Source organism: Lithobates pipiens, unplaced genomic scaffold, assembly GCF_037356315.1.
Source record: "Lithobates pipiens isolate NorthernLeopardFrog02 unplaced genomic scaffold, aLitPip1_a1.2 Scaffold_18, whole genome shotgun sequence".
In the NCBI taxonomy this organism is placed as follows: domain Eukaryota; kingdom Metazoa; phylum Chordata; class Amphibia; order Anura; family Ranidae; genus Lithobates; species Lithobates pipiens.
The window spans coordinates 630,219,715-630,243,816 of NW_027507758.1; the positions used below are offsets into that span (position 1 = coordinate 630,219,715).

The window sequence follows — 24,102 nt, forward strand, 5'->3', positions numbered from 1 at the left end:
TGCACTTTAATTGGCATCCCAGTCTTAGTCCGTAGGGTTCAATATTGAGTTGGCCCACCCTTTGCAGCTATAACAGCTTCAACTCTTCTGGGAAGGCTGTCCGCAAGGTTTAGGAGTGTGTCTATGGGAATGTTTGACCATTCTTCCAGAAGCACATTTGTGAGGTCAGGCACTGATGTTGGATGAGAAGGCCTGACTCGCAGTCTCTACTCTAGTTCATCCCAAAGGTGTTCTATCGGGTTGAGGTCAGGACTTTGTGCCAGCCACTCAAGTTCCTCCACCCCACACTCGCTCATCCAGGTCTTTATGGACCTTGCTTTGTGCACTGGTCCAAACCATTTGGTGAAAGGGGGATTATGCTTCAAAACAACTCAGCGCTTTCAAACATATGGCTCTTGAAATCAAACTGTCACTTTTTTAGCAGTTGGAGATATAAGAAAGTTAATCGGAGACGCAGAGTATTGCTGGAGACTGATATGTCCCCATACTCTGTATCCTGCTCTCCCCCCAACAATAAATTCCCCCCACCCCCCTGTGTGTGTGGTTTTTTTTTATGCCCCTTCCCACTACCCCCTTGCCTCCTCTTTCCTCCCCTCTCTCTCTCTTTTCACTTTTCACACTCCTACTATCCTTCCTCCTTGTAAGAACCAACTCCTTAGGCCACCTTACACGATTCTATTAATGTATCCCGTTAGTTACAGATTGCGGGATTAGAATATTACAGGGGATTTATAATCATTTGTAAACAATAATGTATCTATATGCCTTGGAAATTTGCGCAATTTGTTGTCATGCCTTCACTGTATGCACTGTTATTTGTAATCTAAATGAAAACTATTTATGGAAAGGGAGATTATGGTGTGGGGTTGTTTTTCAGATGGTGGGCTTGGCCCCTTAGTTACAGTGAAAGGAACTCTGAAGGCTTGAGCATACCAAGACATTTTGGACAGTTTAAGCCAGGATGCTGTGCAGGCCAGTCAAGTTTCTCCACCCCAAACTCACTCATCCATGTCTTTATGGACCTTGCTTTGTGCACTGGTGCGTAGTCATGTTGGAATAGGATGGGGCCATCCCCAAACTGTTCCCACAAAGTTGGGAACGTGAAATTGTCCGAAATGTCTTGGTATGCTGATGCCTTAAGAATTCCCTTCACTGGAACTAAGGGGCCTACAAAGTAAGACTAATGCCGCATACACACGAGCGGACTGTATGGCATACTTAGTCCGTCATACAATCCGACGGACAGTCCGTCATACTTTCGAATGAACGGACTTGACCACACACGGATGCACAAACAGTCCGTCGAAACCTTGCGCGATGACGTGTACAGCACGTACGACGGGACTAGAAATAGGAAGTCCAATACACAGCAAAGCACCCTTCCGCCGTGTAAATCCTTTCTGGGCATGCGCCATTCTTAGTCCGTCGAACTAGCATACGGACGAGCGGATTGTCCGCTGAAACCAAAGTATGACGGACAGAATTTCGAAAAATCCGAAATACTTAGTACGCTGGACTGCACGCTGAAAAAGTCAGCTGAAGCCCACACACGAGCGGACTGTCCGCTGAAATGTGTTTCGACGGACTAAGTACGCCATACAGTCCGCCCGTGTGTACGCGGCATGAGATGCCATTAAAGTTCATGTCTATGTAAAGGCAGACGTCCCAATACTTTTGGTAATATAGTGTATATAACATCTTGCCATACATCTCTTTCAATAAAAGTTTTCAATCGGGGTGATGTAAAAGTAACAGTGATAAGTCTCCCTCCTCCGCCACCGTATTTACCATCTGATGTATCACTGTAATGCAGGATGTTCAGAAATCCTTTTTTCTTACCTCCACCTTTAATACTTCCCGGGAATCAAGTTCCCTCCACAGAACGTGAGGGTCCAAGTCCTCCAATATACAGATTAGATCTTCCTGGAAATGCTGGTTTATCCTCCCCAGGGACCAGTGCTCATACCTGGACATCTGCAGGCCGAACTTTTGAACGTCATCTAGAAAAAAAATACAAATCATTTGTAATCTTGGGAATTTAATTTTTGTCCCCCTTCATGCGCTGAACTTCTGTTCCCCACCATGGAATGAATTTCTGTCCCCCTCCATGGTCTGAACTTCTGTCCCCCACCATGACTTGAACTTCTGTCCCCCATCATGGTATGACATTCTGTTCCCCTCCATGGTCTGAACTTCTGTCCCCCCCATGGTCAGATCTTCTGTCCCCCACCATAGTCTGAACTTCTGTCCCCACTATGGTCTGATCTTCTGTCCCCACCATGGTCTGAACTTCTGTTCCCCCTCCATGGTCTGATTTTCTTTCCCCCTTCATGGTCTGAACTTTTGTCCCCCCTTATGGTCTGAACTTCTGTCCCCCTCATGGTCTGAACTTCTGTCCCCTATATGGTCTGAACTTTTGTTCCCCACCATGGTCTGAACGTCTGTCTTCCTCCATGGTCTGAACTTCTGTCCCCCTCCATGGTCTGAACTTCTGTCCCCCTCCATGGTCTGAACTTCTGTCCCCCACCACGACTTGTACCTCTGTCCCCCATAATGGTATGACATTCTGTTCCCCTCCATGGTCTGAACTCCTGTCCCCCCCATGGTCAGATCTTCTGTCCCCCACCATGGTCTGAACTTCTGTCCCCTCCATGGTCTGATCTTCTTTCCCCCTTCATGGTCTGAACTCCTGTCCCCTCCATGGTCTGATCTTCTTTCCCCCTTCATGGTCTGAACTTCTGTTCCCCCCCATGGTCTGAACTTCTGTCCCCCCTCATGGTCTGAACTTCTGTCCCCCCTCATGGTCTGAACTTCTGTCCCCCCTCATGGTCTGAACTTCTGTTCCCCACCATGGTCTGAACGTCTGTCCCCCTCCATGGTCTGAACTTATGTCCCCCTCCATGGTCTGAACTTCTGTCTCCCACCATAGTCTGAACTTCTGTCTCCCACCATAGTCTGAACTTCTATCCCCCACCATGGTCTGAACTTTTGATCCCCCTTCATGGTCTGAACTTGTGTCCCCCTCCTTGGACTGAAATTCTGTCCCCCTCCATGGACTGAACTTCTATCTCCCTCCATGGTCTGAACTTTTTACCCCCCTCCATGGTCTGAACTTCTGTCCCCATACATGGACTGGACCTCACCCCCCCCTCCATGAACTGAACTTCTGTCCTATGCCATGGTCTAAACTTCTGTTCCCCTCCATGGTCTGAGAAAATCTCACACAGATGGGTTCCTCTTCCTCATTCTTCGTCTCAGGACTTTGGCTGCATCAGCACTATCTAAACTGATCACATGAAAAGAGGAACTGAGATCTGCCCAAAATATCATTGCGGAAAGTATGTGGAAATCCGTCCCGAACTGCTGTGGTGGCATCTGATGGAGAAGTGTTCGGAGATTTCATTGCTGTGTCACTCTCATTTTCTGTCTCAGTGACATTCAAGATATTCCTAGATTGAAAAGACAGATCTGCCATGATGTGCCCGACCCCGCTTGGTCCTGCAGAACCGGCCCACCCCACACTACCTCCATGTACAGAACAGAACCTCTGCTTCTTCCTTTAGACCTGCCTGATATTATTAATAATGGCGATTGCCTAAATTTATTGGCAGCCATGGCAATGGGGGGTATATACGTGATTCTCTGGTGCACACTACTTTACTGCTTACTGTATGTATGGATTGAGGTTCTGCAAACCGGTCATAGTATTTTATCCCCTTCATTTGCTGTTGCCTTCCCCTATGCCTGCATTCTGGAAGGGTGGGAAGCCTATGCAGGAACGCTGATAAGTCAGAACAGCTGGCTCTCCTGCACCGGACCCCATCAGCTTAAACGGGGAGGGCCAGCTTGACACTTATGACTCTTCTGCATCCCCCAGCAGCACTGCCAGCTACTCTTTCTTTTTCCATCTGTGCTACAGGAGGATCAGTTCTTGGATTTGCGTCCCCTCCCACCTACTGTCTGGCACCACTGTGTGCTCCCCTTCCCCTGAAGAGCTGCTGGCTTCCCACCTCTTCCACCAGCAGCTGCCAAGGGCACACAGGCGGATTGTTTCAGGATGGAGAGTTGGGGAAGGAGCTAGTAAATGTCATATTTACCCTTCCTTTCCTTTACTGAATAAACACATTGAGTGATTAGTACTGATCCCTCCTGTGTTCACTCATCACTGAAGCATAGTAAACTGTGTTTGTGAATGAACAGGAAGCCTCAGGACACAGTGCTTCCCATCCATTCACTGTCTAGTGCAGCTGAGGCTGCAGAGAAAGGGACTGAGGAATCTCTGTCCTCAATCCCTTTCTTTGTCTCAAAAGTGAGACATCAGGGGTCTGTTTAAACCCCTGATTGCAGCACCCCCACAGTTGCAAGTATAGGTACAGTTAGTTTGGCTCCGTTGTAGGCAGTCAGGCAGGGGTTAATTGTGTATAGGAGACTGGGCAGCAGTGGCGGCCACTCATGCCCCCCCCCAATCCATGCTCCCGGCCTCTATTCTACATGCAGGGTGCCGGACAAATGGATTAAAATGGGGTTTATTTTTTGGAAGCACATGAGTAGAGCCTGAGACTCTAATTGGTTTAAAAAAAGGGTGGGCTCTGGGCACAGAACAAAGCGCCTGGAGCCCACCCAGTTGTGTGATAATAGCGAATTAATATTCACCAATGTCTTCCTGCTTCTCCTCCCTTCCAATCAGGAAGCGGGTCCTGTGACCCGATTAGCCAGCAAATCCCATTGGCTGGATTCCAGGACTCCTGGGCGGGAGGAGACCGCTGGGACTCAGAGCCAAGACATGGTAAGAGAGATGCAGGGATGAAGGTAAGTGCGAGGCTGATGGTGGGGCCTGGTGGACGACAGCCATGCGAGCTAAGCGAAGATTGACAGGGTTGGGAGGGTAGCAACAATCGATCAAGCAATGGGGGGGTGGGAGGGGGTCTGTGGTGGTCGGTTGACTAGTTGGTGGGGGGGTGACTGGCTGGTTGGGGGCCGCAGACTGCCCCCAAGAAATTTGAGCAACCGCCGCCACTGCAGGGCAGTGCTTTCCAGACTATGGCTCTGTTACCTCCCCATCTTCTGGAGCTCACTGGATGTTTCCAGAACATAGTGGGCGGAGGGAGAGAGGCTGCAGCCTGAATATTCATGGAGCTTTCACCAATCCCTGGAAAGATGGGCCTAGAATGTGGGGAAGCAGCCCATAAATATGCTGAAGTCTGGGAGCAGAGTCCAAGGTCCAGCCGTGGAGAGGAGGACCCCTGTGCTAAGCAGAAAAGAAGGAGCAAGAGCAGAGGAAAAAGAAGGAGAGGAAGCTCCAGGACGGCACTCAGCTGCTAGGATTAGCTGCAAACTTCAAGCCAAGCCAGAAGTAGCCCTTGTTTAGCAGGAAAGCCAGCGCAGCGACCTTCTGGGGTTTAGGAGCCACCACTTCCCATCTGCCATACGTTTATAAATCTTGGTCATCACTGCAGAGCAATAATTCTAGCACCAGACCTCCCGTGTAACTCTAAACTGGTAACCTGTAAAGGCTTTTAAAGCGACACCTATGGAGTTTTTTAGGTACCGGAATTATGCACGGTTCCACCAGCAGACACAATTTTAAATCATGACATGTTTGGTATCTATTTAGTCGTCATAACATCATCATCTTTTATATTTTATTTTACCAAACAATTGGGTATTATATTGTGTTTTTGTGCATTAAAATCCATCACAGTGTATTTTTCCCCCAAAAATATGCAATGTACACCATTTTATTCTCTAGGGCCTCTACTTAAAAAAAAAAAAAAAAAAAAAAATATATATATATATATATATATATATATATATATATATACACACACATACAGTATATACATATATATATATATCTATATATAGATATATATAATGTTTGGGGGTTCTAATTAATTTTCTAGCAAAAATTGTGATTTTTACATGTAGGAGAGGAATGTCAGAATTACCCCGCACTGGACTGGAAGTGTTAAAGGGACTGAGGGAGTACAAATCAACCATCACACCCAAAGGAAAGAGAGGACAGTGAAGTGCAATACCTCATGTGTCTGGGAACAGGGGTAGCTTCAGGAGCACCCCAACACCTCTAACTTTGGGCCTAAAGCAGCCAGTTGTTCTGCAATACGTTCAGGTGCTGTGTCCTCAACATTACTTTTGGGGCTTTTATCCCCTGTTGCAGCTGCACCATTACTCCCACTAGTGGGCAGCACAGATCAGTTTGGATTATTAGATCAATATTGTACTGTATGTCACCCAGTGGCGGCTGGTGGTATTATGTTTGGCACTGAGTAGGGTTAGGGTTATTGCCGGTACAGATACTGAGAAGGGTTAGGGTTGGTGTTGCATATTCCCGAAGGTCAAATGTCAAAACATTTGGTTTTCAAGCTCCACCAGGTTTGCCAAGGCTTGGACACAGGAGTAGAACACTTTGAACCTTTGCCAGTGCCGGTCAGTCACCAGCCCCGCACTTACCTCATCTAGGTCACCTGCAGCGCTTCCTGTAGGCGGGAGCTTCCCCTGCATCTCCTCCTCCTCGGCATCACGACGGCTTCTGTAATGTGTCTCCTCCCTCCTCCTCCTCCTAGGCAGCCAATAGGATCGCTTCTCCTCTCTGCCAATCGGGTGGCAGGTCTCAGGACCCGCTTCCTGATTGGCTGGGAGGAGAATCAGGAAGTCAATAGCGAATATTTAATTTGCTATTGTCACACAACTGGGTGGGCTCGGGGAGCAGTGCTCTGTGCCTCAAGCCCACGCTTTTTTGAAGCCAGTTAGAGCCTCAGGCTCTAACCATGTGCTTAAAAAATAAAAATTGGAATCCATGCATCCGACGACCCGCATTTAGATTAGGGGGATTAGGGGGACGGTGCCCCTGCACACTTTGTGGACTGTCCGCCACTGATGTCACCACAGAGTGGTACTGTGGACATACTACATAAAGCAGTGCCTCGTCCTAGATTACATAGTAAATGTTGAAAAATAAGAAAAAAATTACTTTTATGGCACAACAACACTAAAAATATGTTTAAAAAACATATAGATATTTTATTGAACATACAAAAAAAAAACATTCAAAAAATCCTTTAGCACAATTTACTAGACATATTCACTGGCATATACCATCAATCCTAATGGAAAAGTGAAAACAACCATATAGTTTGAACCACAACATCGCAACATCGAACATCACAAAAGTTTGGAGCTGAAAAACAAACCCTAAATGGATAAATCAAAAGAGCCCATTTTGAAGACTTAGATGAAAATTATAACCCGAAATTGCATTTCTCAAATGTTAAAATTACAACACACCATATTTTTTACCACCTCCTCAAAATTCATAAAACTGATCTCCCTGGATGCCCCATAGTGGCAGCCATGGACAGTGTTGCCAACCTTCAAAATATATATCGACCATTTTCTGCAACCACTAGCTCAAAATTTACCATCATATATCCGCTATGGTACCCACTTACTAAACACCCTGCAAAATTACCATTGAGAATCCACCTATCTATGGCTATCCCTTGATATTTGCTCCTTATATACATCAATTCCCCCATGATATCGGAATTAGAAGCAATACAATACTTTCTCTCTCAAGATTCACTAATCAACTCCAGGCGGGCAGAATTTATTCTAGAATCCACCAAATTCTGCTTGACCTACAATTATTTTCTCTTTGACAACCAATGCCATCTACAGACCCAAGGCACAGCCATGGGAGCAAATTTTGCCCCTAGCTATGCCAACGTGACAATGGGTCTCTGGGAACAACCTATGATTTGGAATAATAATCCTTTCTCCAAACACATTGTGTACTTCGGTCGATACATAGACGACATAGTCATCATTTGGGATGGGACCCGGCCCTTGGCTGACGATTTTGTGATATATTGCAATACCAACAATCTAAGCCTATCTTTTACTTCAGTCTGTGATCCTGGCACGTTAGCCTTTTTAGATTTAGAACTCAGCCATACTGATAACATTATCCATGCTAAGAATTACACGAAACCAAGCGCAGGTAACTCATATCTTCATTTCTGTAGCTGCCATCATCCAAGATGGATTTCCAATATACCAAAAGTCAGTTTTGTTGGTTAAAACACAACTGTACCCGCATAGAGGACTATAATGAACAGAGTGATCTCTTTAAGAAGAAGTTTCTCGAAAAGGGCTACTCCGCCCCTCTAATTGAGGGTGCCTATAACTATTTTCAGAGCGAAGCACCCAGTCTCAATCATCACCAACCTACCACATCTTCCCAGAAACCCAGATTCATCACCCAGTTCCACACACAGCACGAAAAGATGGAACACATCTTTCGCAAACATTGGGGCATACTGCGAGAAGATCCCAACCACCAAAACAGTCTCAGTGATATACCAAAAATGACATACAGAAAGGCATAAAACAAAAAGTAGAATAGCACCCAGCAAATTGAAATTCCCTAAACCCAAATTAACATCAACCCCTACCTTCTTAGACAAAAAGGGGATGTACCAATGCCAAAAGTTTAATTGCTTGACCTGCAAATTTGTCCAACACCGACAAAAACATTTTCCACAAAAGGCAAAACATACCCCCTTGGCAAATTCTGTTGTATATTGCCTCTCATGCCCATGCGGCCTGCTTTATATAGGCTGCACTACCAGAACCCTACAAAAATGGTTTGGGGAACACAGTGGCGTAACTAGAACCTTCAGGGCCCCGATGCAGGAAACCATGGCGGCCCCCCCCCCCCCCCCCGACCTCCGGACAGGGCTCTTTTCTCCGAGCCCGATGGTGGAACACCAGGGCCCAGTCCCAAGTGGGTGGCCGCATATAAAGGAACCGATTTAAAAAACATCAATTACAGCCACTGTGCCCATCAAACGTCACTACTGTGCCCATTAATTGTCACTACTGTGCCCATCAAATGTCACTACTGTGCCCATAAAACTCTGCCGCTGTGCCATCAAGCTCTGCCACTGTGCCATCAAGCTCTGCCACTGTGCCCATCAAATGCCACCGCTGTGCCCATCAAATGCCGCCAGTGTACCCATCAAATGCTGCCACTGTGCCCATCAAATGCCGCTACTGTGCACATCAAATGCCGCTACTGTGCACATCAAATGCTGTTGGTGTGCCCATCAAATGCTGCCACTGTGAATCCCCACCGCCCGCTCGCTGTCTGCCCGCCACTTACCCTGTCTTGGTGGGGCAGTGGCTAACGGCCATGAGCGGGGTTCTCCATGCATCTCCTGCCATCCTCATCTCCCGTCCTCTCCTCCTGATGGGCGTCCAATAGCTGTGTCTATCGTTTCAGCCAATCGGGTCATGGGTAACAGACCCACACACCTGATTGGTGGAGAGGCGGTTCAGTGTTAGGAAAGTGAATATTAATTCACTTTTCTAACACACCTGGGTAGACTGTGAGCGTCAAGCATGGTGCTCGCAGTTCACCTATTTTGAAGCCTATTAGAGCCCATGGCTCTAATCAGGTTACAAGCATGCTTACACATACAAGCATGTTCACACATGCACATACAAGCATGCTCACACACACACACACACACACATACAAGCACACTCACACACATACATACACATACAAGCATGCTCACACACACACACAAGCATGCTCTCACACACACACACACAAGCATGCTCACACTCACACACACACACACATACATGCATGCATGCATGCTCACGCACATACAAGCATGCTCACACACACACATACAAGCATGCTCACACACACACACGCACGCACATACAAGCATGCTCACACGCACATACAAGCATGTTCACACACACACACGCACACATACAAGCATGCTCACACGCACATACAAGCATGTTCACACACACGCACATACAAGCATGCTCACACACACACACACACACAAGCACACTCACACACATACATGCACATACAAGCATGCTCACACACACACACACACACACACACACACACACACACACACACACACACACACACACACACACAAGCATGCTCACACTCACACACACACACACACATACATGCATGCATGCATGCTCACGCACATACAAGCATGCTCACGCACACACATACAAGTATGCTCACACACACACACACACACACACACACACACACACACACACACACACACACACACACACACACACACACACACAAGCATGCTTACACACACACAAGCCTGCTCACACACACACACACACACACACACACACACACACACATACAAACACAAATACAGTAGCTAGAGGGCTGGTGGCACTGGAGAGGGAGTGGTGGGCTGGTGGCACTGGAGGGGGGGTGGCACTGAAGGGGGGGTGGTGGGCTGACACAATCTGGAGGGGGGTGGTGACTTACCGCCAATCAATCGATGATCGATCAATTCCCCCTCCTCAGAATCCTGCAGACGCAAAGTTCCTCCACAAAGCGTGCCTCCTCCAGGAATGCCTTGCTTCAGAGAGCTCCTCCTCCGCCTTCACTGAATTGTCTGAAGTTTTTTTCTGTGTCCGCCCGCCTCCTTTACAGTCGCTCTGGATAGGCGGGGGCGGAGCCCACAAAGCACTTCTCTCACGCTGGTCTCTCCACTGTAGTGGGTGAAAGGAAGCCCCCCCCCTCCCCACGGCATGAACCCGCGGCAACAGTGAATCACACCACACACCCCCAGCCAGACAGTCAGGTGGGCCCCTCAGGCGGCGGGCGGTGGGCGGGCGAGCTGCCGGTGGGCCCCCTGAAGTGGCAGAGAATTACAGGGCCCAGTCGCACTTGCGACTGTTGCGACCATGATAATTCCGCCACTGGGGGAACACAAACGCTTCACTGATGGCAATAGTGACCTCACCATCCCTAGACATGAATTTCACTGAATTTCATAAGGGCTCCACCAATGGCCAAAGGTTGACCAAAGGTTTGGGCCATAGAGACCATTCTGGGTAGTTTCCCTCGAGCTGAATGCATTAGGCGTCTTTGCGAAAGGGAAACTTTCTGGATCTACATGACCTCTGTATTGTCTGACCCTCTTTTGCATAATAATTTAACCATATCAATACCTCCCCACTCTCCAAACCCAACTCCCCCATTAACCAGACCAGACTAAGTTTGGAGTAAAGGGCCGACAGGCCTTGATTTATTTAACCAAAATATATATAAATATAAATAACAAATATAACTTTCAATAAATAACCATAACTTGTAAACTTTCCAGTAAACTGTATCCTGGGTCATAGCATATAATCGACCCTACTGGTCACTGCACATTACCTTTTAACCTCTTGACCTCCAAACGGAATCCCCTGTCTTGGAGGCTATCCCAACCAATGCAGTGACCTACCCGTTTTACTCTTCCGTTTAACCCCCTGTAACCGTGAAGTACCAATCCAACCACCCCCATCACCATGGATGGGTACCACCTATTCTCCACCTGTACCACTTGACCTTCTCCACTACCCCCCAGAACACTGCCAATCCAAAACCAACCTTTACCCAAAAACCCGTAACAAAAAAGGGGAGGGTGAGTGGGAATCGCTTCCTCCTCCGCTCTACACTGACCCTGTCTTCCTCTCAGCCTCGTGATTCCTAACTCTTGGCTCCGCCCACCGCCCCGCCCGCCGCACTCTTAAAGCGGCGGAACCTTATTTCCTAAAAACGGCGACAGTGCATCCAAAGCATCTGTCATGCCGTCCTGCGCTCACAGCCTGCGGCTGCAGCTCAGTGACGCTCTCTCTAGTTTAAAGCCTGGGGGCTTAAATGAGGAAATCATCAGTACTCACCTAATATGCCAGCTAAACCTTAGACTCCCACACCCCTTCCTTTCCAAACCCATTCTTTCCACACCCTCCCCCTCCTCACCCCTCACCTATCCCACAATTTTATCCCCATTAGACCCATGTGCATGCATGTGTGTTTAGGATTTGCCTGTCCTGCAACCATCGCCCTCCCCTGTAGGTACCTGTGTGCGCATGCGCAGGTTCTAGATATACATGGGTACGGATGTGCTCTTGAACACCTTACAATCTGTGCTTTTTTGTCTTATCAAAATATTGTTATAATAAAGTTGCCCGTAGAATAACAAATTAACACCTGTATATATGACTAAAATTCATGATTATATATAATAATGATAATTTTTTTCAAATATAATTTTTCCTATAGGATTTTTTTGGCCAACGAGATTGCTCATAACGTATATTTGTAAGCATACCCGATGAATTAGTGAATATCTAAAAACGATATAGATATATAGCTTTAAACATTGTATGGTCACATCTATATACATTGTTCCATTTATTATGTTCCATTTATCTCCCCAATATTATACACACGATTTATATAGTGCCAACAGTTTACGCAGCACTTTACAATGTATAGGGGGGACAACACAATTACAGTACAATACAAAAGGTACAGGAGGCCCCATCATTCTATCAATATTTTTAGTCCTTTTTATTATAACTGATTTTATTATATTACTATTATTTTTCTTCTCTATATATGAAAAAGTTCCATTCCATTCTAGTAATATAACCCTTATCCTTATTTCTTTGTTCCTTGTTTTTACTCATACATGATCTTTGTATGGCCAATTCATTAATAACCCACAGCCCCGTGTCTTGCACGTGCCCATATTAGATCAAAAAGAAAAATAAATTTCCTGCGCTAAACCTAAATCTACACTAGTACAACTAAAAATCCCTGCAGCTCAGTTTTACAAGATACACGTAAACACAATAAGATAACAAAAGGAAAAAGCAGCGCACATACATAAATACTATAAATAAATTAAATATAAACACCTATGAGTGATAAATTAATTGATTGCAATAATAGTGAGAAAAATGTATCTACCCATTTAATAAATCAAACATAACATCATTTATAAAAAAAAAAAAAATTATAAATAACAAGAGTTAATAATGAAATTCTTAAAATCCCAGTGAAGTGATAAAAAAGCCCAATAAATGAAAAATAGTCCAGTGAGAAATTAATAAATACCTAAATTGATAAAAAGTAAAAATTCATAAGAATTCATGAAAAAATAGAAAATATTAAGTTAATAGTAACAATAAAAATAAAAATTAAATGTAAAAAAAATATATATTAGTGATAATAGTAAAAAAAAATGTGTGGTAATAATGAGTGTAATAATAATGTAAAAATAAAAAATAATAAAATAAAAAAAGTGTTCAATCTTCTGTGTAACCGAAAAAACACCATGGATCGTAACCGCCACCACACAAAATATGTGCTTACCAAAAGGCAAGCGATTTCATGCCCATAGTCAATCTCCATAGCACCTCCTCAGACCATGATCACAGTAGGCTCCCTTATTGAATAAAACAGGCCGGGACCGTCAACAGCAGCACGTGAGGCAGAGAGGCAGTACTCAGGATCCCAGGGAAATGGAAAGAAGACTCACCATAGCATAATTCCGTATAACAAATTTAATAGACGTAAAGTAATACACTTACATAGAAAGCATTAAAAACGCCCATAAAAAATGCCGGCCGGCATACAATCGCCCGTCCAACCTAAGCTGTATCGCGATGACGTTAGCGCGTCTGCCACCCGACATACGTTTCGTCGTAAAAAGACTTATTCGTGGGGACCAGCCCATATTAATCCTTGCTCAATAGAAGTATCCTATTGCACTTCTAAATCACAGCGTTTGTCTGCTGAACCTTGCAGTCCATGGCGCCGACCCCTCCCATGGCCGGTGCTACCACTAGGCAAGCTAGGCAGCCGCCTAGGGTGCCTGGCCACTGCTGTTCCTACTCGCTTCTCTCTGCAGGAAGCAACTAAGTCTCAGGATCAGCAGGCAGCCACTGCTCTGTTCAGACATAGCGCAGCGGCGGAGGACTGTGTCTGTGTCCCGACTCCCGAATGATTGGAAGCAACCAAACATTCATTGATGGGCACTAATAGGCTGTATTTGATGGGCACTGGTAGACTGCATTTGATGGGCACTGGTGAGGCTACATTTGATGGGCACTGGTAGGCTGCATTGATGGGCGCTGGTGAGGCTGAATTTGATGGGCGCTGGTGAGACTGCATTTGATGGGTGCTGGTGAGTTAGCACTGATGGGGCGCTCGTAGGCTGTATTGATATGTGCTGGTGAGGCTATATTTGATGGGTGCTGGTGAGGCTATATTTGATGGGAGCTGGTGAGGCTGCATTTAATGGGTGCTGGTGAGGCTGAATTGATGGGCGCTTGTAGGCTGCATTGGTATGCGCTGGTGAGGCTACATTGATGGGCACTGGTGAGGCTGGATTAATGGGTGCTGGTGAGGCTGCATTTGATAAGCGCTGGTGAAGCTGAATTTGATGGGCGCCCGTGAAGCTGCGTTTGATGAGTGCTTCATTAAAAAGGTGCGGTTTACACGGGCAGGGAAAGGGGGGTGTGGTCAGGGTTGGAGCCAAGGGGGTCAAAAATCCTTGCCCCAGTCCTGCCCCTCCCCTCTGTCTATATGAACCTTGCCGAGGACGGCCGAATCCCCTGCCTGACAAAAGAGCACGCATGCCCCGAACGCGAGCGCTCAAGCCACGCCCACTGTTCTCCAGCGTCTGACGATTCCTGCTGATGTGCCCAGCTGACATGTCTGTTTGTGATACCTTCAGCCTTGGAGCTATGGATGTCACTGCAGCGGCCAGGGACTGTTCCATCACTGCTGCCCAGCCAGGAAACCGAGGGAATATCCAGCACAGCTGAAGAAGAACAAACTTTTACCCAAATGCCTGACTAACACTGCCAGAATGTGAGTGTATTTTAAGCATATTAAAGCTCTTTTTTAACTTATTTATTACACTTAGATCGGCGCTTCTCTTTCTTCCCTCTTTTCTTGTTATCATAGAGTACTTCTGCTCTCCTGAGACGGCTTCCGCTCCTAACTTCAACCAGAATCTCCAACATAGGTCTGATTCCAGAGAGGAAAATTGACTAAAATCCCCCCAAATCAAAACTGGACTTCAACCACCATTTTATTTTATTACTATTACCTATTTATTTATCTCATCAGTTGCTCCTGCCAGCGCGCCATCCTACCCTCCTTACGGCCTGACACAGCAAAGGTTGTATGTTCAGACCCGGGTCCTAACAAGAGGTCTCAGTGGTGGGTTACATTGGAAATGTATCTTATACAGAACATATTAACTCTAAGCCCTTATACACAGGGTCGGACATTCCGACGGAAAATGTCCGATCGGACCGTGTTGTCGGATAATCCGACAGTGTGTGGGCTCCATCGGACTGTTTCCGTCTGAATATCCGACCAACAAAGTTTTAGAGCTGGGCTATAAAATTTTCCGACAACATGATCCGATCGGTTGTAGAGAATTCCGATCAGACAAAGTGGCACGCATGCTCAGACCTAATTCCTAGACCAAATCTATTGGCCACTAGCCTGAACGTATTCCCGTCGTAATGAAATAACGTCACCACGTTCTGAACGATCCTATTTTCCGATAACGATGTCCGACCGTGTGTATGCAACAGTTTCGGACAAAATCCGTCAGACAAAATCCGTCAGGCCGCGTACACACGCGCGGACTGTTCGCCCAACTTTGTCCGTCCAACAGTTTCGGCAAACAGTCCGCTCAAACTTAGCATGGACGGACATGGCCACACACGACGGACGAACAGTTTGCTGAAACCGTGCGCGATGACGTGAACGGCACGTACGACGGGACGAAAAATACGACGTCCTATACACTGCATTATAGCTTTCGGCGTAAAAATCCTTTCTGAGCATGCGCGCAACTTTGTTTGACGAACAAGCCTACACACGAGCGGACTGTTCGCTGAAACAAGGTTTCAGCGGACAGTTTTACGGAATTTCCGAAAAACCTTGTCCGTCCAACTGTCCGCTGAAACTGTCCGCTGAAAGCCCACACACGAGCGGACTGTCCGCCCAAACACTGTTCAGCGGACAAAGTTGGGCGAACAGTCCGCGCGTGTGTACGCGGCCTCAGACAAAATCCAACGGACCGTGTGTACAAGGGCTAAAAGACATGCTGAGCTCTAACACATGACAAACCTCAGATTACACCCCTCTACTGAGGTATTCTGATACTTTCAAAGCAACAAAAAAAAAAAGTGAAATTGGAATGGAAGCACACAGATTCAGCTCTAACCCTACACACTGCAATATACTGCAGTAAGACTGCACTGACGAACTTCAATATGCTGCAGTAAGACTGCACTGACATACTACAATATGCTGCAGTAAGACTGCACTGACATACTACAATATACTGCAGGAAGACTGTACTGACGCACTACAATATACTGCAGTAAAACTGCATTTCCACACTTCAATATACGGCAGTAAGACTGCACTGACATACTACAATATACTGCAGTAAGACTGCACTGACGTACTTCAATATACTGCAGTAAGACTGCACTGACGTACTTCAATATACTGCAGTAAGACTGCACTGATGTTCTTCAATATACTGCAGTAAGACTGCACTGACGTACTTCAATATACTGCAGTAAGACTGCACTGACATACTACAATATACTGCAGTAAAACTGCATTGCCACACTTTAATATACTGCATTGACGTACTTTAATATACTGCAGTAAGACTGCACTGACGCACTACAATATACTGCAGTAAGACTGCACTGACGTACTTCAATATACTGCAGTAAGACTGCACTGACGTACTTCAATATACTGCAGTAAGACTGCACTGACGCACTTCAATATACTGCAGTAAGACTGCACTGACATACTACAATATACTGCAGTAAAACTGCATTGCCACACTTCAATATACTGCAATAATATTGCACTGATGTACTTCAATATACTGCAGTAAGACTGCACTGACGCACTACAATGTAAGCTTATAATCCTAGTGGGTTACATTGGAAATGTGTGGGGTACAGGTTGCGCTATGGAGCCTTAGAATATTCAGTTGGATACAAATAAAGAAATATATAAGAAATAGATACGAAATAAATAAGAAGTTAGGGTCCTTTCACACGGGGCGGATCAGTTCTGATCCGCCCCGTGGATGTCCGTTTGCTCAGCGGGGATCGGCGGAGTGAGATGACAGGGAGATGACAGGTCTGTCTCTGCACACTGCGCAGGGACGGACCTGTCACATCGCCGCTCTCCCCTATGGGAGATCGGATGACGACGGACCGCAGTGCCCGTCGTCATCCGATCCGATCCGCAGACGGATGGAAAAATAGCTTTTTCCTCCGTCACACTTTTTCGGATCGGAGCGGGTCGGATGTCAGCGGACATGTCACCGCTGACATCCGACGCTCCATAGACCTCTATGGAGCACCCGTTCAGGTCCGCCTGAAAAACTGACAGGCGGGCCTGAACGGCACGTCAGTGTGAAAGAGGCCTTAGGGTAAGAGCAGCCACTATTAATTTCCACCCAAATGGGTGAAAACACACAAGCTGAAATTATCATCAGAAGATTCATACACAAGGGGTACAAAGAGTCCTACCTTAGGGCCCTCAAAGAAACTGTAAATAAAATGGAGAGGAAAAAACTAATAGAAAATAAAACAACTGCTAAGAAAAACAAAAACGTAGAGACAGCCTTCCTCACGGGGTTCAACAGACAGCATAAAGAAATAGAAAGGATCATAAAGAAACACTGGCCCATTCTAAAAACTGATGATGTGCTAAAACAAATTCTACCTAATAACCCAGCTTTTATTTATAAAAGAGCCCCCAACCTGAGAAGTAAACTAGTCAAAAACACAATTGATCCTCCACGTAACATCAAGATCAGTAAACATCTAAAAGGGTTCTTTAAATGCGGTCAATGCCTTCCCTGTCGAAGAAGCAAACAGACCCACAGGAAAACCACTAAATTTACCTCCACTACTAACGGAAGAGAATTCCCGATAAAAGAGTTAATTTCTTGCAAAAGCACCCATGTGACATATGTCATAGAGTGCCCCTGTCACAAACAATATGTAGGAAGGACTACACGAGAACTACATGAGAGGATTAGGGAACATATCAAAAACATTAAAAAAGGTTATGACAAACACAGTGTCTCGCGGCATTTTAGAGACTTTCATAACCAAGACCCCAAACTAATGACCTTTTATGCCATCGACAAAATTAAAGGACATTGGCGAGGAGAAGATATGACTATTAAAATTTCACAGAATGAAATGAAGTGGATTTTTAACCTTGAAACATTACATCCTGCAGGAATGAATATAGACCTGGACCTCAATTGCTTTTTAACTAATTTTTAACTGTTATTAACATATTTAAATTGTTATTTAAACTGATTTTTAATTTAAGCATGCATCCAGGTCGAATGTAATACATTCAACTAATCAAAAAATCACACATTCATACAATTGATTCTACGCCACCCAACACAGACAGGATAACCATTTCCCCTATCCTTATCTCCTTACCGATACTCATAGGCATAAAAGTCTTTTGATATTCTCCACACTAATATTTACAGAGATAGTTACTAGAGCAACCTTTATATATAAAGATGCACCACATGATTCTCTACATTTTCTGTACAAATAACTATTTTTCTTATATTGTTATCATGTAATAATTTTTATATATAGAAGTATATATCTCTCCCCCACGGGAATAGAAACAAAAGCTAATATCATATAATACTGCTAGGATGACATTAATTATGAACCCCACCCTCACCAATAGCTGAGTCGGAAGTTTGAGAATAGGGTTCGAACGTTATTCATTGTAAAGAATATCTCCGTTCGTCATTCATAAAAATAAAAACAAAACCCCTTTGAGGTAATTTTCAGGTTAGAAACGGAAACTCACTCATTATAGGCTCTGTTTACATTATAAGAAGATTTTTCACATATACATGTATATATATATATATATATATATATATATATATATATATATATATATATATATATACCTAATGGATTTTCTTTATAGATTTTTTTATAGATTTTTTATAGATTTTTTATACATTTTTTATACATTCGCTCACATATTTATCATTTGATAAGGTCCTATTTCCTCCCATTTTATATATTTTTATACCTTGCATATCTTATACATTTTTATATTCCTTACAGCAATACCATATTCCTTCCTGTCCCGGTCTTATTCTTATTTTTATTTTTTTATTTGATTTTCATTTTTATATCTTTGCTTCCACTTATTCCTAATATTCAAGTTTAATATCACATTTAATTTCACCTTCACTTATTCCCATTTTTAGTAATGAACTAGCGCAATACACTTTTTATATACAGTGGTGTGAAAAAGTGTTTGCCCCCTTCCTCATTTCCTGTTCCTTTGCATGTTTGTCACACTTAAGTGTTTCGGAACATCAAACCAATTTAAACAATAGTCAAGGACAACACAAGTAAACACAAAATGCAATTTGTAAATGAAGGTGTTTATTATTAAAGGTGAAAAAAAATCCAAACCATCATGGCCCTGTGTGAAAAAGTGATTGCCCCCTAAACCTAATAACTGGTTGGGCCACCCTTAGCAGCAACAACTGCAACCAAGCGTTTGCGATAACGTGCAATGAGGCTTTTACAGCGTCCTGGAGGAATTTTGGCCCACTCATCTTTGCAGAATTGTCCTAATTCAGTTACATTAGAGGGTTTTCGAGCATGAACGGCCTTTTTAAGGTCATACCACAACATCTCAATAGGATTCAGGTCAGGACTTTGGCTAGGCCACTCCAAAGTCTTCATTTTGTTTTTCTTCAGCCATTCGGTGGTGGACTTGCTGGTGTGTTTAGGATCATTGTCCTGCTGCAGAACCCAAGTTCGTTTCAGCTTGAGTACACGAACAGATGGTCGGACATTATCCTTCAGGATCTCTTGGTAGACAGCAGAATTCATAGTTCCTTTTATCACGGCAAGTCTTCCAGGTCCTGAAGCAGCAAAACAGCCCCAGACCATCACACTACCACCACCATATTTTACTGTTGGTATAATGTTCTTTTTATGAAATGCAGTGTTCCTTCTACGCCAGATATACTTGGACACACACCTTCCAAAGAGTTCCACTTTTGTCTCATCGGTCCACAGAATGTTGTCCCAAAAGTCTTGGGGACCATCAAGATGTGTTGGGGAGAAATTGAGACGAGCTTTGATGTTCTTTTTGCTCAGCAGTGGTTTTCTCCTTGGAACTCTGCCATGCAGGCCATTTTTGCCCAGTCTTTTCCTGATGGTGGAGGCATGAACGCTGACCTTAACTGAGGCAAGTGAGGCCTGCAGTTCCTTGGACGTTGTTGTGGGGTCTTTTGTGACCTCTTGGATGAGTCGTCGCTGCGCTCTTGGGGTAATTTTGGGCGGCCGGCCACTCCTGGGAAGGTTCACCACTGTTCCATGTCTTCGCCATTTGTGAATAATGGCTCTCACTGTGGTTCGCTGGATTCCCAAAGCTTTGGAAATGGCTTTATAACCCTTTCCAGACTGATAGATCTCAATTACTTTCTTTCTCAATTGTTCCTGAATTTCTTTGGGTCTCGGCATGATGTGTAGCTTTTAAGGATCTTCTGGTGGACCTTACTGTGTCAAGCAGCTCCTATTTAAGTGATGCCTTGATTGTGAACAGGTGTGGCAATAATCAGGCCTGGGTGTGGCTAGAGAAATTGAACTCAGGTGTGGACAACCACAGTTATAGTATGTTTTAACAAGGGGGGCAATCACTTTTTCACACAGGGCCATGATGGTTTGGATTTTTTTTCACCTTTAATAATAAACACCTTCATTTACAAATTGCATTTTGTGTTTACTTGTGTTGTCCTTGACTATTGTTTAACCACTTGGGATCCGCGCTATTGCCAAATGACGGCATTAGCGCGGATCTACTTTTCCGGGACTACGTCTATTGACGTCGTCCCGGGTACGAGCGGCGCGCTCTGTGATCGGCGAGTCCATGAGACTCGCCTGATCACCGATCCGTGCAAGGGGTCGATCCCGACCCCTTATCACGTGATCAGCTGTCAGCCAATGACAGCTGATCATGTGATAGAACGGAGCCGGTAATTGGCTATTATTCCTCCTCGCGCTGACAGCGCGAGGAGAGAAAAAAAAAGCCGATCACCGGCGGCCGTGATCGGGACATCAGTCCCGATCACGGCCAGCAATACAGCTGACCACCTGCCCCCTGCCAGTGCCCACCTGCCCACCGCAGTGCCATCCTGAATAAAAGTAAGTGCCCCCATCAGTGCCACCCAGCAGTGCCCATAGTGCCCACAGTGCCACCCACAGTGCCACCCACAGTGCCATCCAGCAGTGCCACCAACAGTGCCACCCACAGTGCCCACAATCTGCCTCAAAGGTGCTGCACCCCAGTGCCGCCCATCAGTGCCCAGCAGTGCCGCCCATCAGTGCCCAGCAGTGCCACCTATCAGAGCCACCTATCAGTGCCACCTATCAGTGCCCATCAGTCCCATCTATCAGTGGTACCTATCAGTGCCCATCCGTGCCACCCATCCGTGCCACTTATCCGTGCCACCCATCCATGCCATCTTATCTGTGCCCATCTTTGCCCATCAGTGCCGCCTTATCTGTGCCCATCGGTGCCGCCTTATCTGTGCCTATTAGTGCCGCCTTAACTATGCCTATCAGTGCCCACCAGTGCAGCCTATCAGTGCCCACCAATGCAGCCTATCAGTGCCCACCAATGCAGCCCATCAGTGCCCACCAATGCAGCCATCAGTGCCGCCTAATCTGCGCACTTCAATGAAGGAGAAAAATGACCCGTTTGCAAAATTTTATAACAAACTATTAAAACATGATTTTTTTTTTTTTTTGCATCTTTTTTTGTTTGTTTAGCAAAAAATAAAACTCCCAGCTGTAATTAAATACCACCAAAAGAAAGCTCTATTTGTGGGAAAAAAATGATAAAAATTTCCTTTGGGTACAGTGTTGTATGCCCGCGCAATTGTCATTCAAAGTGCATCAGCGCTGAAAGCTGAAAACTGGTCTGGGACTGAGGGGGGTTTAAGTGCCCAGTAAGCAAGTGGTTAAATTGGTTTGATGTTCCGAAACACTTAAGTGTGACAAACATGCAAAGGAACAGGAAATGAGGAAGGGAGCAAACACTTTTTCACACCACTGTATAATGTCCTCCATACCCCTGTAAGACATTAGAGAGTTAATGTCCAAATCAAGCAGCCAGCACTCACATTCATTTTAACATAATCAACCTCCTCATTAAGTTTTCAGTACAGACGCCCTCACACTCGCTTGAAATTTTACATTTGTTTTATTAGCATATTATTATTCTCCTTGTTAAATTATGCTAGATAAAAGTTCTTTTTCCGGTATTAGTTCACTGTGCAGTCCCTATACTTGATCGTGTATTGTCTGTCACGCAGTATAAGATTATGAGGGCATTCCCTCACTTAAAATGGCGCCGATTGACCGCGCATGCGCGATAGACATAATACACCCTATAAAGCAGGGGTCTCAAACTGTCGGCCCTCCAGCTGTTGCGAAACTACAATTCCCATGAGGCATTGCAAAACTGACAGTTACAAGCATGACTCCCACAAGCAGAGGCATGATGGGGCTTGTAGTTTCACAACAGCTGGAGGGCCACCAGTTTGAGACCCCTGCTATAAAGCATGAAAGGTGTACGAAAATGGCCGCTCCAGATGACGTCCGTGTGACGAAACGCGTAGGGCGTGGCCAGGCAACGTACACCTCGAGCTCAGGCGGAGATAACAGAGCGGGACTTTTAAAGCTACATGCACTACCGCAATTTTAAATATCTTGTTTGTAAGTAGTTTTAATCTATTTTTGGAATAAAAGCAATGTTTAAACAGTATCACACTATGGATGTGCCTCTTCTTTACCTTATATAACGTGGCACGCTGCTTCTCACGGAGAAACGAGGGATGCCCAATATTACACCTGAAGGAAGCCAGAGAGCGACACAATAGCTGATATTGTGAAGGCTGATCCACCCCCGGATGGGGTCTTTTTTCCGGTGAGAGCATAATAATATAATATACACGTAGCCACCGAACGCGAGGAACACAACTGGAAACCATCACCTCCCCCCTTCACTCACGGAAGATTCCGTCACTTATCAGAGACTTGTTTCACTACGTTTATTGTTCACAGTTCACCTGCATTTTTGCACATTTCTAATTTTTATTCAATTTTTATGGTATTTTATTTAAGTATCATGGTATTTCTATGTTCACTGCAATTTTTTTATCTTATATAGTACTATTTATTATAATTGGACCAACTATCAGATCGTACTACCACTGTGATATTCACTTCAAACATTACGTTTGAGCACCATTTTAAATTTCTAACTATTTATACCACATTCACGGCTATTTCACCGTTACTACACCCAGTCCTTTTTTCCTTTTTTTCTTCTTTATATTATTTTATTGTATATCTTTACCTTTAAGGCACATAAGTATTTATTTGCACTTGCACTCCATCAATAACTATACATGGTTATGGTACAGGGATAAGCATTCCATATTATGGTCACAAAGTTCTTTGTGGTTTTAGTGTTTTTGGGTTTCATTAACCAGCACGCTGAGAAATATACGTAATATGTGTTGTTGTATTTAACTAACCAGCACGCTGAGAATTATATGCAATATGTGTTTCCACCTATGAGATGTTCACTAACAAATAGCATAGGGTGTATAATAGCACATTTATGTTAGTACCTAACTTGCCAGCACACTGAGAATTACATACAATAGAGTCCTCACCCAGAGGTCCATAATAATAATTGGTATTATCGGTATAGCGCCATATCTATTTCTTCTCCTCGTTTTTACATTGGAAATGTATCTTGTATAGGACATATTAACTCTAAAAGACATGCTGAGCTCTAACACATTACAAACCTCAGATTACACCCCTCTACTGAGGTATTCTGATACCTTCAAAGCAACAAAAAATGTGAAATTGGAATGGAAGCAAACAGAATCAGCTCTAACCCCTACGCCCTACACACTGCAATATATTGCAGTAAGACTGCACTGACATACTACAATATACTGCAGGAAGAACTGATACTGTACTGATGCACTACAATATACTGCACTAAAACTGCATTGACACACTTCAATATATTGCAGCAAGACTGCACTGATGTACTTTAAT

At 44.7% G+C, this 24,102-nt stretch overlaps 1 protein-coding gene across 1 annotated transcript in view; it reads right to left on the minus strand.

Moving 5' to 3' along the window:
• Positions 1–24,102, minus strand: part of LOC143989531 (NACHT, LRR and PYD domains-containing protein 3-like) — a 99,848-nt gene that overhangs the window by 57,209 nt on the left and 18,537 nt on the right. The window contains exon 2 of the mRNA XM_077489663.1: positions 1,840–2,000. Within this exon, the coding sequence (XP_077345789.1) occupies positions 1,840–2,000 (161 nt within the window). The remainder of the gene's footprint in view (positions 1–1,839; positions 2,001–24,102) is intronic.